The following is a 16044-nucleotide window of genomic DNA, read 5'->3' on the forward strand; positions in this document are numbered from 1 at the left end:
ACTTTGACGGAAGAAAAAGGAATCCACCAGCTACAATCATTGATTTTAAAGCAAGGTATCATCATTTTCTTTTACACTAGATTTAAGAATGTAGAAGACAATAAGTAATAAAGTGCATATCTAGAGAAAGTAAGTCCATAGAAAACGTAAGATATGATTTGGAATCGTATTCATAAATATCCAATATACTAGTTAATCATGATAAGATACCAATACGAAACCTATGTGCGGTGGAATAGGTGTACTCTTATTTGGTACGTGTCTCTATCAAAGAAGCAGAATTTTTACCGTAAGATATTATTTTGACATCCACCTTATTGTGGAACGATGATTTGTAGATTCTAATTAAGCATAAGATATTATTTCGTGATCTGTCTCTTTCTCTGTGTCCCTGCAGCTTGGTTTTCCAAGCTTCAAGGTCCGAGCTCAACTTGATGTGCAATTTAGCGTTTCAGACTCAACTGAGCCCAGACATTGCAATGAAAAAGATTCGTGGCCTTGGTAGTTAAGCTGGAATGATAATGGTCCTGATAGAATTCATCCATTAGCAGTTTAGTCAACAGAAGTTTCGCGTGTTTGTATGAAATCATTCCACACTATGGTATTAGACGACATATCTTCCACAAAATACTTTATCTTAGGGCTTGTTTGGTTTGCAAATGTGATTTTAAAATCATAACTTCAACCTATGCCTGTTTTGTGGAAGATATGTCGTCTAATACCATAGTGTGGAATGATTTCATACAAACACGCGAAACTTCTGTTGACTAAACTGCTAATGGATGAATTCTATCAGGACCATTATCATTCCAGCTTAACTACCAAGGCCACGAATCTTTTTCATTGCAATGTCTGGGCTCAGTTGAGTCTGAAACGCTAAATTGCACATCAAGTTGAGCTCGGACCTTGAAGCTTGGAAAACCAAGCTGCAGGGACACAGAGAAAGAGACAGATCGCGAAATAATATCTTATGCTTAATTAGAATCTACAAATCATCGTTCCACAATAAGGTGGATGTCAAAATAATATCTTACAGTAAAAATTCTGCTTCTTTGATAGAGACACGTACCAAATAAGAGTACACCTATTCCACCGCACACAGGTTTCGTATTGGTATCTTATCATGATTAACTAGTATATTGGATATTTATGAATACGATTCCAAATCATATCTTACGTTTTCTATGGACTTACTTTCTCTAGATATGCACTTTATTACTTATTGTCTTCTACATTCTTAAATCTAGTGTAAAAGAAAATGATGATACTTTGCTTTAAAATCAATGATTGTAGCTGGTGGATTCCTTTTTCTTCCGTCAAAGTAAAGAAGCTAGAAACTTTAAAATCAACGTTAGGCCTGTTTTCTTTATCGGTGACTCGTGAATTTTTACTCTAAAAAAAAGAATAGGAACGTCGGAACTCAATTTTGCATTTCTATATTAGTCTCTATTTGTTAATAAGATTTTAAAAGTACATACGGTAATCCTCTCGGTTTTCCTTAATCAAATATTTTTCTGAATAAATATACTATAGCTAAATTATATGTAATATAGAGGAACATTTGTCATTTATAGCTGAAAGTAAATATTCAGAGACAAACAACATAATTCTTAGAGTCATATATATTGGAAAATTTTCACTAAACTTGCTAGTGGATGAGCCTATATCCATCTTTAAAATTTAGCTGATAGGATGAGTAGAGAAGAATTTGAGGCCATAGAAAACACTAGATATGTCAAAAGTCCAATCTAAAATGCAGATAAGATATTTTTTTACTGTCCAACTAATATGACTTGGGATCGCCGTGGCACTGGTTTCTCACCATTAGATGTGTGTGGGCCCCGTGGGGCACTATGCATTCAACAGGTGAGGGATCCCATGTCATGGTGGTCCCAAGTCATATTAAAATTTTTTTAACTTTTTAATATTAAATTATCTTAATTATTCAATAAATTTTTCTCAATTTCAATATTTTCTTCTTGATAATAACACAATCATTATTTTTTATTTTTTTCTTCAATACTTTTAAATACTTTTCTCAATTACTTTGTATTCATCTCCTCAAATCAAACTAAATCAAATTAATATAAGTTTGATTTAATTTGATTTAATTGATCTGAGGAGATAAAGGAAAAAGTAGTTGAAAAAAGTATGTGATATAATTTGAAGAAAAAGATAATAAAAAAAAGTAATGATTATGGTGTTCAATTGAGAAAAAAAGTGTTGAAATTGAGAAAAAAAATGTAAAATAGTTGAGAATTTACAATTTAGTATTAAAAATTAATTTAAATAATAGATAAGAAAAAGTATGAGAGAGAATTTGAAGAAAAATATAAAAATAATAATGATTGTGTTGTTAAATTGAGAAAAAAGTAAACTTAAGTTAAGTGAAGTAAAATTAAACTTTGTTACCAAACATATAGTATTAATTTCGTTACCAAACGCTACGTAAAGTTCAAGAAACTTAATGGGGGAGAAAAGCAAAAAGAAAAAGCATAATTTGTAAAGTTATGTTTCGCAGGAATTAAAATGAAATGGAATAAACTACACGAAATACAATTATTTCGTAAGGTTGAGTCTCCGTTCCTCTTTATAAAATACGACCTAATTATATGCATGATAGCTTTGTACAAATTATCAACGTTGAATGAAATACGATGTTTATTATTCCTCTTAAAAAAGATTTCGAGTTGTTTGAGTTTTATGAATAGAAAAAAATTCATGACATGAGAGTTTTACTCATTAATGGGCTAACTTGATTTGAATTAATTTAGACGAGGATAATTGACCTTCTGAATATTTGGATGCATACAAAAAAAGATTCACATAAATTAAACAGATCAATGCACATCCAAGCTCCAACATTTACTTGACATGGAATCTATCTATCTATCTATCTTTTTTTTTTATGTAACTATCTGTCGATCTGTCTATCTATCTATCTATTTATCTATCTAAAAAACTGACTGTTGTTTCAATTCGACACATGTTAAGTTTTTTTTCCCTTGCTTTTTAAAAAATATTGTGATGATTTCTCCTTTTTAATTTTTTTTACTATTTAGGCCACACACATATTATAAAGGGAAGGTGCCTTGGTAAAAGACACATGGCACTCATATTTTTATTTTTTAATATTTTATTATATTTTGCCACAAATACAAAGGAAAATTGACGTGATTTGTCCTATATATGTGTAGAAGTTTTTCCCTTTTTGTTTCAATTGGACACATGTCATTGATGTTTCTCCTTTTTAAAATTTTTTTACTATTAAGGCCACACATATTATAAAAAATATATTGTGCTGATTTCCCCTTTTTAATTTTTGTTTTTTTACTATTTAGGCCACGCACATATTATAAAGGGAAGGTGCCTTGGTAAAAGACATATAGCACTCATATATTTTTTAAAAAAAAAAATTATTATATTTTGCCACAAATACAAAGGAAAATTGACGTGATTTGTCCTATATATGTGTAGAAGATTTTCCCTTTTTGTTTCAATTGGACACATGTCATTGTTTTTTTTGGCTTTTTTTTAATTGTGATGATTTCTCCTTTTCTTTAATTTTTTTACTATTTAGGCCACGCATATTATAAAGGGAATGTGCCTTGATAAAAGACACATGACACTGTCATATTTTTATTTTTTTAAAAAATTATTATATTTTACCAAAAATACATAGGAAAATTGACGTGATTTGTCCTATATATGTGTAGAAGTTTTTCCCTTTTTTTCTCAATTATGTCTATAAATAATATCACCTATAGAAGAGACCTTGTTGTGAACTAAACCATTGCAATTACAGTCCATCCAATTGGGAGAGAATCACTAGATTTATTTTCGAGATAAATTCTAAACGATAAAGTGATCAACAGTCTTCACGTTTAGCTTTATATAATACTAGCCTCACGCACATGCAAATTCATTTTCATGTTATTGTACTCTATAAATACCTATCCCATCAGCATCTTGCCTAAAATTTAGAAGTTAAATTTCATATTTTATTTTTAAAAATTATCCATTATATGAAAACTATGAGTGACTATTTGTGAGGAGTTTGGGAGATTATTTTTTAACTCTTTAATGAAATCGGCCACATTTTTGGGTTTAAATGAATTATTTTTTTACAATAAACTTAATTATAAGGAATATATGTGGCTGTGCTACAACATTAGAAATTTTCTTAAATAATAGAGTAAGATAGATACTAGCTCTCTCAAAGTGTGGGAAATTACTTTTCGCCTCTTTAGGATTGATTTGATAATTTATTTTTTCTTTATGAAATCAAAAATTCAAAAAACATTGGTGGGGGCAATAGTAGACGAGATTCTGGAGGCATCATGGTATTGAAGGTTTTTTTTCTATGTTGTTAATTGTCAATTCTAATTATTTGTTATTATCACACTTTTTTACTAATTATGCATGAAAAATTAATTTGATCCCGCAAATTTTAAATTTTTAGTAATATATGATTTAATTATCCACAATAAGATTTTAGTACCAAAATTTCTTTATTTCAAAAAATTTACCACAAATATTTAGGTACTTAATATTATTTTATTAATAAAGAAAGAGAATATGTTATATTTTTTTGCTCAGAGAGAAATATTATTTTGATCCATGTAGTTGTATGATGTTGAAATTGTCATCCAAAACAATCGATCACATCACCTTTTTCGACCAGCGGCAACGCCTAGTTTAGTCTAAAGTGTAAGTTGAAACATTTGAACCTAGATATATATAGATAAAAATATTGGCCTTATAGTAATAGCAGTACAACGATATCATTGTCATCAATCATCACTGCCATGTTGTAATCTATGGTCTCATATCTCTAATATGTAGGTCGGTATAACAAAAACAATAGCATTCACATTTGGCTAAAGGGTGTATGGTTCTAGAATTATTAGATTTATGCGAATACTAAGAGTAAGATTGACCCATTTATTAAAATATCCTTGGAATATTGGCTGGAATACGAAGATTATAATTGTATTTGAAAAAGTATATTGAATTTCGGAATATGAATGGTAATATAGTATTACATTGTTTCATACATATAACAATTTTACATTAATGCTGATAATAAAAGAATAGCAATTTATTGCCTAATAAAGTAAGTATATAATTTCAGCGTAGTGGAATTATAGTCATTTGCTAAGTCTATTGACAGTGGCATCCAGCCTCCCTATTCTGAATTACAAGTCATCGTTGTGAAGTAGAAGGGAGAGGAAAGAGACGAAGGGCGAATTGGATTATGGCAACATTTTCACATTCTCTTGGTGGGGCCCTACATTCTTCTTGTTGTTGTTAGTATTACTATTAGTATTACTATTATTTTATTATTATTACTATTATTATTACTATTACTATTACTATTATTACTATTTTATCTAACCAACTAAAACTCTTATTTGGGATGCTTTATGTTATATTGTGCCAAGTGTCCTTCCATTTTCTTTTTTTTTTCTAATTTTTCAAGTTTCTTTATTTTCAAAATTTTCTTTGAACTTATATAATCTTTCACTTTTATTCCTCTAATCTTTTCCAATGTATTTGATTACAATCTTCAAATGTCTTTCTCTTCCCTTTCCAAGCACGTACTTCCTGAAAATTAATTTCGAAAAAAGAGCATATGTTGTAAACAAATTAAATTATAATTTTTTTTAAAATTAATTTCAAAAAAAGAGAGCATGTTTTAGAATTTTCAAAAGTACATATGAACAAATTAAAAAAAACTACACGTAAAAATTTTGAGGAATGATTATACATATGAGTAATTGGGTAGGATACAATTTGGCAAAATGAGCTTTACTTTGTAAGATTAATCATTGGAAATTAAAACGAAATAACATGAGAGTATATGAGGATTTATATTATATATGACTTTTATAATTATGTTATCATCATACTTATAATAGTATAATCATGCATATGTTTTCCTAAATAAAATACTGTATATAAATTAATGATTTTACTTGCAATACTATTGGGGATGATACGCGATTCTATTTCACTCCAATCCTAATTTAATTATAAACTATCGATCTTCAACTATAATCGATTTATGACTTATATTAAGTAATATTTTTAAAATTTTCATCTAAATTAAATGAAAATTTTATCAATCCTAATTAAGACACATAGTAGAATATTTGATTCTCAAACTAAATATAAATTAGGCATGTGTCTCAAATAAAACTTAAATTTGCTCTAAATAGTGAACATATAAAATGAAATATTGAAATCTCAAATTGAAGAAACATATTAAGTATGTTCAAGATAAAAGATTCTAATGAAAGAATGGAAAACTGCTGGAAATAAAGAATGAAGAGACGAACAAAGAGCACAAGACCACTGGATTAAGATGAGGAGTAAAAAGAATGAGACTAGGAAATAATAATAATAATAATAATAATAATAATAGACAATGAAGAAAAAAGTTATTTTATTTATATATTTATTTATACACTTAGCGTTTCAAATGCAATTTCATTACATTCTGAAGTTAAGCATACAAGATCTAATATATACAAAAGTTTTTAAAAAAATATTTATATGTGTAGATAATATATATTGGATCTATATCACCATGGATCATGATTTGAATTGAAATTCGTTTTATGGATAATTGCTAAATATCCATGAACATATCACATGATTTTGGATTATAATATAAGTTTCTGAAAGTTATATCAATATTGTCTTTCCCTACCATTATTCAAATCATCATTTTGACCCGCAGCATTTTCGCGGGCAGTTTTCCTAGTATAATCTAAAACTGTTGTGTTGGGAATGTTGAGCCACGAGAGGACACCTGCCCTCTCTTTTTTTCCTTTGTAACCTTTTCTTCTCTTCTTTTTCAAGTTTACCCACAAATTCTTATTGTTTTTTGGTGTCCCTTTTCCATTTATTCTTACATCCTCGAAAAAATTTGAAAATTGACATGTCTTAACTATCTATACAATAATCCATTAAAACATGTTGCATCCTGCAAAGGTGGATTAGAGTATCATTTTGATTCTCACAGGCTTTTTTTCCTCAAAATGATATTACACGCAACTTTTGTCTTCATAAATGTATGGAGAAATGATTATGAAGTATGTGCTATCGAAGTGTTAGAATATTTCTCCACTATGATTTCTTTGGTTCTAACCGATTACTTAGTTCTTTCAACTATCTTTTCTTTTTTGTTTATGCAATAAACTATTATTATTATTATTATTAAATCAATTTCTCTGTATATATATATATATATATAAATAATGTCATATCTCATAACTTATAGATTTATATGATCTCAATTAATCAATCTTAAAATTTATATATATATATGTGTGTGTGTATGATATAATAAAAAGAGTTCATTCCTTTTTCGGTAAGTATAAAAAGAGAGTACAGGTTTTTAGCAAGAACATTGTATTGTAATATTGTAATTTAAGAAGTAACAATATATATATATATATCAATATTATACTTAATATAAGCATATAAATATTATAACTAATATAAACAAGTCTATTTGTGACTAGAAGAATTGTAAGATTGTAAGAGTACTCCTGTATAATAAGATTAAAAAATTATGGGTGCATAATTTCTTGTATTCTCTTCTTTTTCCCTTTTTTAGTTTATTTATTTATTCTAATTCTTCTATATCTCTAATCTACCCTTTTAAACAGGCTATATATTATATAAAGCTTAACTAATAAATAAAAATTATTTACATATATTTTTAATCACCTTATACTTGAAAAATATATTTTATCTTTGTTACTTTACATTAATATCGGTCCATCTTAACCTTAGGGAATCCTATGATTTCGTGGGCCTTCACTTTAAATGTCTGCTTTTTATAATTTGCTTTTAATTTCTATAACTTACTATAATCCCTAATTTGTTGCAATTTTTTAAGCTAACTCAAACAAGAATTTCTTCCAACTAAACTTATATTTATTTCTACATTTGTGTCCTTTTTATATGCATTATACATATACTATTAAGATGGATTTTAATCTTCTCTCCCACATTCATGTATGTTTTTCGAGATAATTTAAAATTATAATTTTCAATTAAATTTGCACTAAATAAAAATTACAATAATTATAATATTTTGTATTTATAGGTTTGTTGTATTATTATAATATGGTGCATCGTTTCAACACTATAATGCCGTCAATAAATTTTTTGCTTTTTATTTCTAAATAAAAGAATTCACATAATATTCAAGTACATCCTAACATAATATTATGTGTCAAAAAGATATGGGGATCCAATGAAATATATTGCATTAAGGACAAATTACAATAGTAACATATAAAAAAATGAGATACTTAATGTAGAAGAATTAGCTAGAATTATATAATGAAAATTCTATGTGGATACAAATAGATAAGGTATAATTATATCTATAAAGCATGAATTAATATTTTAATCTTTAAAAAATTAATTATATCTTTTACATATAATTTTCTCCCTTCTATGTAGATACTATTTAATCATTTAATATTTCATATAAGCTTTTGCCTTTTATACTTTTCTTATCATATCATCTATTTAAGTTTCTCATTTTTTCCTCCACGTCTATATGTTTATTAAACTAAGACAATTTCAAATTTAAAGTGTCATATCAATTTTTAAAATAAGTCACACGATAATAATTTGTCAATATTTTATACTTTTCAATATTATTAATATCATTTCTCGTACTTCTATCACATAAAATATTATCGACGGAGAACTTTTTTTGGGACTCGCGACTTCGTGTAGGTCCCTTACCTAGTTTTAAGGAAACCACTTGTTACTGTTGAATTTAGATTGCTCGTATGGGATTCTTTTTCCTAGTGGAAAACCCAAAACCAACACCCATTTGCGTGCTTTGGTGAGAATCACTATTTGCATCCATTTTCCGCATTTCGCGATAAGTGTGGGCCAAGACGTGTGATGGACCGAATGAAGCCTACGAGACCCATTTGATTAACCGGCCGAAATGGAGAAATGGGGCCCATGCAACATCGAGCCCGTTAGCCTACAGCAAAGCCCAACTTGGTCTGCCGAAGGGATAGATATGATAGCTGGAGCTTTGGTGGCACGACCAAATTCAAGCAACCAAAGTTGAACATGGAAGAATATGTGGACAGATTATTCATTTCCAAATCGGCTGAGGATTGGATATGGTAGCAAATGTGGAGATTTGACGATCATGAATATGGTCGAGCAGAGGGTTTGGTTCCTGAATGATCGGCTGATTAGTGTCTTTCCGTAATGACTTGAATCTAGCTCCATATAGAATGCTCCTGATTAGGGTAAATATGGGACAAGTCTTGAGAATAATCATGGATTGGTCGGTCATTTTAGAGTTGATTTAATTTTCATAATTGCTTTATTTTAGGCTATCAGGATTTCTAAATAATAAGACATTTTCCACAGTCATAGAGTTTTCTTTAGTTAGCTAATTGCTTGTTTTACTTGATATTATTCTGATTTCAGTATCTCGAGTCCCTTTCTAGATTAAGGCCTGTAAATACGAGAGATTATTGGGTGATCCTACCTCGCCATATGGCATAAGGAAGAACCAATTAAATTACAATAAACTAAATAATAAGTGTTAATCACTCGATTAATTGTGGTAAGTCTTCTTAATTGAAATAATCTTATTGGTTCTTCCTCACCACATCATTATGAGGTAGGATCATTCAAAATTTTCTCATACGAGAATACTGTTTAGGTCTACTATTTTAAGCCATCTTCGGCAAATCAATCAATTTGCATTCTTTACTTATCATTATCTTTCTCGCATTTAACTTTCCCGTTCATTTACCTTTCCTTGCACCTATCCCGCTCTCCGGCGCAAAATCTGAAACCAATATTTTGGGGTTGCTTGGTGCCAAAACGTCGACTTCTATTCACGAGTCTACGTTTCTGGACCGAGATTTACCTTTTCCGGGGAACTGGATTCACTGAGTTTCTAGACCGAATACGGCTGTGAGCTCACTATCTCTAGAATTGGCTTCCAGGCCGTTTCACTCGTCAAGCCAATAGGTCACACACGCTTGTTTGGGAAGAATCTAAGCGGCAGTCGTCTGATCGACCCACCTTATCATCTCCCACTCAACCCATTCTATTTCAAAACTCAGTCGCCGACTAGACTTTGGACAGTACACTCGGTGTTCCAATGCCCAAAAACCTAGAGTTCCAACTCCGAGCACTTTTATTTTTCCGTGCGAATTTCAAATTACTTATTTCTCTCTTAAGTCGCAACCTACAATGATAATTTCATAACAATATATATTTCAAAACAAGTCCCGTCAAACTGCTCCACTTAGAGCACTCCGTGAGCTATAAAAATATGGCCGGTTCAAAGAAGGAGCTTCGTATTCATCTTCAGATGTGGAAGAACTATCCGCGATGGACACACATTGGGGCCAGGAAGCTTAGGTGAGGTGTGTGAGACACTATGTAGCCTACTGGAGCTTACTATAGAGAGTAGTGGTGAAACTCGGCAGGAAACCGGCCATTTAAACAATTTTGTAGTAGAAGGAATCGATTGAAGGTCCAATTGATCTCAACTAGTGTTTTCGGAAAATGGATGACCCGACGTGAGGTAAGGTATGGTTAGATGTGAGACAAAAATCAAACCATATATGCAATTTTTATAGGGTGAGTTCCGAAGGTTCGGGATGGATCTGAAACAAAACCAAGACGAATGGGTTATGATTATTTGCCCTCATATGACTAACCCGAACCGAAATCTGCGACGGCACTGGAACAGCAGAACATGGGAGGTGACGTGGCATGTGACCGGGCCCACCAACTCTGACGTGGACCCAAGAACCTCTGCAAAAATTCGAACTTGGTCGAAGTGCCCAGTCCCTTCCACATCCTTCCTTCGTCTTTCCCCTTCCCCAAGCCTTTTCTTCCCTGCGTCTTCGGCGTAACATAAGAAAGTCGAGCAATTCTCCGCCTACTTTTGATTCGTCGGCTGTTCTACCAATGGCGACGCGGAGGAACGCCGCGAGGCTCACAAGGTCCGCCCTTTCGGCCGCCTCCAATGCTGAGAAGGCCCCTCTACGCTCGGCGTCCCAGTCCGGCTATGCCCTCTCTCATTCCTGCCCAATGTCCTCCGCCCCTGCTTCCTCTGCTCTGAGGAGCTCTATCAGCTCCCTGACCCTGCGCCCACAAGCTCATGACAGGGACGTTGTCGTTTCCCTGGCAGCCGCAGCCCTTCAGCTTCGCGGCTATGGGTCTTCTTCCTCTCGTGCCTATTCCACTGCTGCTAGCTCGACATCTCAGGTTTGGTCAGCTGTCACTGACTGTTTAATTTTGAACACTGTACGCTGTTGTCACTTCATCTGATTGCTCAGCTGATCTACTATCGGGTGCAGATGTAGCCCATGTGCCGATTTAGTTGTTGCTTTCGATGATTCAATGCATTAATATACTGCTCTCTCTTACTCTCACAGACAAATCCATCGGAATTTACGGAAATGGCATGGGAGGGCATTGTTGGTGCTGTTGATGCAGCACGAATCAGCAAGCAGCAAGTTGTCGAAACTGAGCACCTCATGAAGGCTCTTCTGGAGCAGAAGGACGGTCTAGCGAGGAGAATCCTCACAAAAGCGGGCCTCGATAACAGTTCCGTCCTGCAATCTGTGGACGAATTTATCTCTCAACAGCCAAAGGTAGATTTGGATTATGTTTGATGAATGATGATGAGTGTAATATTGATGAGGGTTTATGAAAGGAAACGCAGTTATTGTGTTTTACATTTTTATGTTTGTTTATCAGGTGACAGGGGACACGAGTGGGCCTATAATGGGTTCCAACCTCGGCGTGCTCTTGGACAATGCTCGGAAGCATAAGAAAGAAATGGGAGATGACTTTGTATCCATGGAGCATCTCTTATTGGCATTTTATTCTGATAAGCGGTTGGGGCAACAGTTGTTCAGAAAGCTCCAGCTTAGTGAGAAGGATTTGAGGGAGGCTATTAAAGCAGTCCGTGGGAATCAGAGAGTAACTGATCAGAGTATGAATCCACTGTGGTGTACATTATTTTTACTGATCAGATTATTATAATAGCGAAAAGAAAAGCTTTTGGTTTTCTTTTTTCATTTTATTCCTTTAAGTCCGTATCTTGTTAGATTTTTTTATTCTATTTGAACTTAGGTTGCTTTACATTGTGTGGTTGTAGATCCAGAAGGGAAATATGAAGCGCTTGATAAGTACGGGAACGACTTGACTGAATTAGCAAGGCGTGGTAAACTTGACCCTGTTATTGGTCGGGATGATGAGATACGCCGCTGCATCCAAATATTATCAAGGAGAACAAAAAATAATCCTGTCATAATTGGCGAGCCTGGTGTGGGAAAAACTGCAATAGCAGAAGGGTCAGTTTCTCCAAGTTCCTGTTGCATTTCCTTTTAACTTGTTTACTTGGACCATCTCAGTGGAGTAAGCTTCTTGGAGCTTTGTCGGTGTGACTTGGATTTTGGTTCCTGCTGCGGCGCGATAGTCACAGCAATGATTTCCAGATTAACTATCAAAACTAGTTTTGATCAACCGAATCCCAACGAAATGGTGCATGCTGTCATGTTCAAACACTGGACCACATTCTGAAAGTGAATTGTTGGGCAGTTAGATCAGTGCGTATAACTGTTGAGTTGTTGATTCTATAAACCTGAAGTGAGTGATCAGTATCAGAAGTGTTGTAAATTATTACCTTGTTTGAGTTTACATTATGTGCATTCATGTGGATCCATATCTTTCAAAGTGAATTTTGGCTTTGAAAATATATGGTCCCTTCGTTAGTGTAAGGATGATAGTTTTTCCCTGGATTTTACAGCTAATCCGTTTACTATTTTTCTAACAGATTGGCCCAGCGAATAGTGCGTGGAGATGTTCCTGAACCATTACTAAACCGTAAGGTTGTATGCTTGTTCCCATGCACTACTATAGAGAACAGTTAGCTAGATCACTCATACAATGAGATCACATCATGAAGTAAACTCTTTCCTTTTCAGTTGATTTCCCTTGATATGGGCTCGCTTGTTGCTGGTGCAAAGTTCCGAGGAGATTTTGAAGAGCGTCTCAAAGCTGTCCTGAAGGAAGTTACTGCCTCAAACGGTCAAATCATATTATTCATCGACGAGATCCATACTGTTGTTGGGGCTGGTGAGTACAGTCTCATAGTTACAGATGCCGCTTGATACATTTTAACTGTAAACTCTTACAGCTAGCTGCCTCCATTTATTTTCAGTATCAGGCTTGTGCATCAAATTACACCTATTTTATTTTCCTGCTTTTTTGTCATTTGTACAGGGGCTGCCGGTGGAGCTATGGACGCAGGAAACTTGCTGAAGCCAATGCTAGGACGTGGTGAACTCCGTTGCATTGGAGCAACAACACTGAATGAATACAGGAAGTACATTGAGAAGGACCCCGCATTGGAACGTAGATTTCAGCAAGTTTTTTGTGGCCAACCTTCTGTGGAGGACACAATTTCCATACTCCGAGGTTTGAGGGAGCGATACGAACTCCACCACGGTGTTAAAATATCCGACAGTGCGCTAGTTTCAGCTGCAGTTCTTGCAGACCGATACATCACCGAACGCTTCTTGCCCGATAAAGGTTTGTTTTCGTTTCATCATTCAGTTTTTTCCCCTTTGGAGTGTCTGGGCCTGGAGAGTCTGGAAAATATTTTCATTTATTCAATTTACTCTATTTGACAAAGGAAGAACATGAGGAGAAAATCTAGATTGCATTTTAGTAGACGTATCTATTCAGATATCTGATAGCATATCTTCCAATATGTTTTCTCAATCCTTTGCTTGGGAGAGAAAACAGGGGAAGGTATTCTCTTGAACTAAAAAAGCAATTACTTTTTCGCAACTTTCACAATCTTGTTTTCCCTCTTCAGCTATTGATCTTGTTGATGAAGCTGCTGCAAAATTGAAAATGGAGATCACTTCAAAACCAACAGAATTGGACGAGATAGATAGGGCTGTCCTTAAGCTGGAGATGGAGAAGTTATCCCTGAAGAATGACACTGACAAAGCTTCCAAAGAAAGGTTGAACAAGTTGGAGAACGATCTGAGCTCTCTTAAGCAGAAGCAGAAAGAAGTGAATGAGCAGTGGGAACATGAGAAGGTTCTCATGACCCGTATAAGATCGATCAAAGAGGAGGTAACTCTCTTGTTGGTTTAAAAGTTTTTGGTCTCTCCAATCTTACCTATTTCTTCTGGCTCTTAAGTCTTAGTTTCTTAACTCACCTTTTGTCGTAGATTGATAGAGTCAACCTGGAGATGGAAGCTGCTGAGCGGGAGTACGACCTAAATCGTGCTGCTGAGCTCAAATATGGAACCTTAATGTCGCTTCAACGCCAGCTAGAAGAGGCTGAGAACAACCTTGCCGAGTTCCGGAAGTCAGGGAAATCTCTACTGCGAGAGGAGGTCACTGACCTCGATATTGCTGAGATTGTAAGCAAATGGACTGGAATACCCTTATCGAACCTCCAGCAGTCTGAGAGGGACAAGCTTGTCCTGCTTGAGGAGGTCCTCCACAAGAGGGTGGTTGGACAAGATATTGCAGTAAAATCAGTGGCAGATGCAATCCGCCGCTCACGAGCTGGGCTTTCAGACCCAAATCGGCCCATTGCTAGCTTCATGTTCATGGGGCCCACCGGTGTTGGGAAGACCGAGCTTGCCAAGGCTCTTGCAGGCTACCTCTTCAATACGGAGAATGCTCTGGTGAGAATTGACATGAGTGAGTACATGGAGAAGCATGCTGTCTCACGCCTAGTCGGCGCACCCCCGGGTTATGTCGGGTATGAGGAAGGAGGACAGTTGACAGAGGTGGTTCGAAGGCGGCCCTACTCAGTCGTTCTCTTCGATGAGATCGAGAAGGCCCATCACGATGTCTTTAACATCTTGTTGCAGCTTCTGGATGACGGAAGGATAACGGACTCTCAGGGAAGGACTGTCAGTTTTACAAATTGCGTCGTGATCATGACATCAAACATCGGCTCCCACCTCATACTCGAGACTCTAAAGAACACACAGGACACTAAGGAGGTGATTTACGATATCATGAAGAGGCAAGTTGTTGAGATGGCAAGGCAGACTTTTCGGCCCGAGTTTATGAATCGGGTAGACGAGTACATTGTGTTCCAGCCCTTGGATTCCAAAGAAATCGCAAAGATAGTCAAGATACAGGTAAGTAATTCTCACGAGATTAAATCTCATGCAATGCCCAGTTTGTATCTTTGCAATGCTTTGACGGCGATCTAGTCATCCTGTAATATTATCTCGCAGCGGCTAACTGGTATTGTCTATGTTTTACGCAGATGGAACGGGTCCGAGAGCGGCTCAGGCAGAGGAAGATTGATCTCCACTACACTGAGGAAGCCATTGAGCTCCTGGCAACACTGGGCTTCGACCCGAACTTCGGGGCCCGACCCGTGAAGCGGGTGATACAGCAGCTGGTGGAGAACGAAATTGCGATGGGTATCTTGAGAGGGGATTTCAAGGAGGAAGACTCGGTGGTGCTCGATGCCGACACAACAAAAGGCCTACCTCCTCAGAGCAGGCTCCATATCAGGAAATTGGATTCTGCTAACAGTGAGGATGCAACAATGGTTGCTAATGACTAGCACATATTAGCTCACGTTCTTCAATGAATAGAACTAAATTTTTGGAATTTTGGTCCGGTAGGATTTCTCTTTTTCCGCAACGTTTTTTTAGTTTCTGTAAGTTGAACAATGAGAAAGAAACTGTACATTTTGCATAGTGACATGAGGAGGAAAGATTTCTGAGTTGTCTACCCATAAATATATATATATATATATGTTTATTCATAATAAGGAAATATATGTTTTTTGCAATGTAAATGGTTTTTGAAATGAGTCGTGAGATATTCTGTCGATTTTGGACAAAAAAAATTAATGGTGAATTAGAATTGGAATTAAAGCATGAAGAATATTTTGTTGTTAGTAATTTTTAAAGGATGGACCAGATTTGATATAAATGTCGAATGTTGAGTTTTACGGCATAA

General features: G+C 34.6%; 1 protein-coding gene across 1 annotated transcript; it reads left to right on the forward strand.

Moving 5' to 3' along the window:
• Nucleotides 1-10860: 10860 nt before the first annotated feature.
• On the forward strand, nt 10861-15815 carry LOC116188430 (chaperone protein ClpB4, mitochondrial). Its single transcript, XM_031517786.1, has 10 exons — nt 10861-11289; nt 11460-11678; nt 11785-12022; nt 12188-12383; nt 12866-12920; nt 13017-13167; nt 13315-13623; nt 13913-14178; nt 14277-15206; nt 15338-15815. The coding sequence occupies exons 1-10, from the start codon at nt 10990-10992 to the stop codon at nt 15641-15643; spliced, it is 2970 nt and encodes a 989-aa protein (XP_031373646.1). The 5' UTR covers nt 10861-10989; the 3' UTR covers nt 15644-15815.
• Nucleotides 15816-16044: the final 229 nt, after the last annotated feature.

This window comes from Punica granatum, chromosome 8 (genome assembly GCF_007655135.1).
Source record: "Punica granatum isolate Tunisia-2019 chromosome 8, ASM765513v2, whole genome shotgun sequence".
Taxonomy (NCBI): domain Eukaryota; kingdom Viridiplantae; phylum Streptophyta; class Magnoliopsida; order Myrtales; family Lythraceae; genus Punica; species Punica granatum.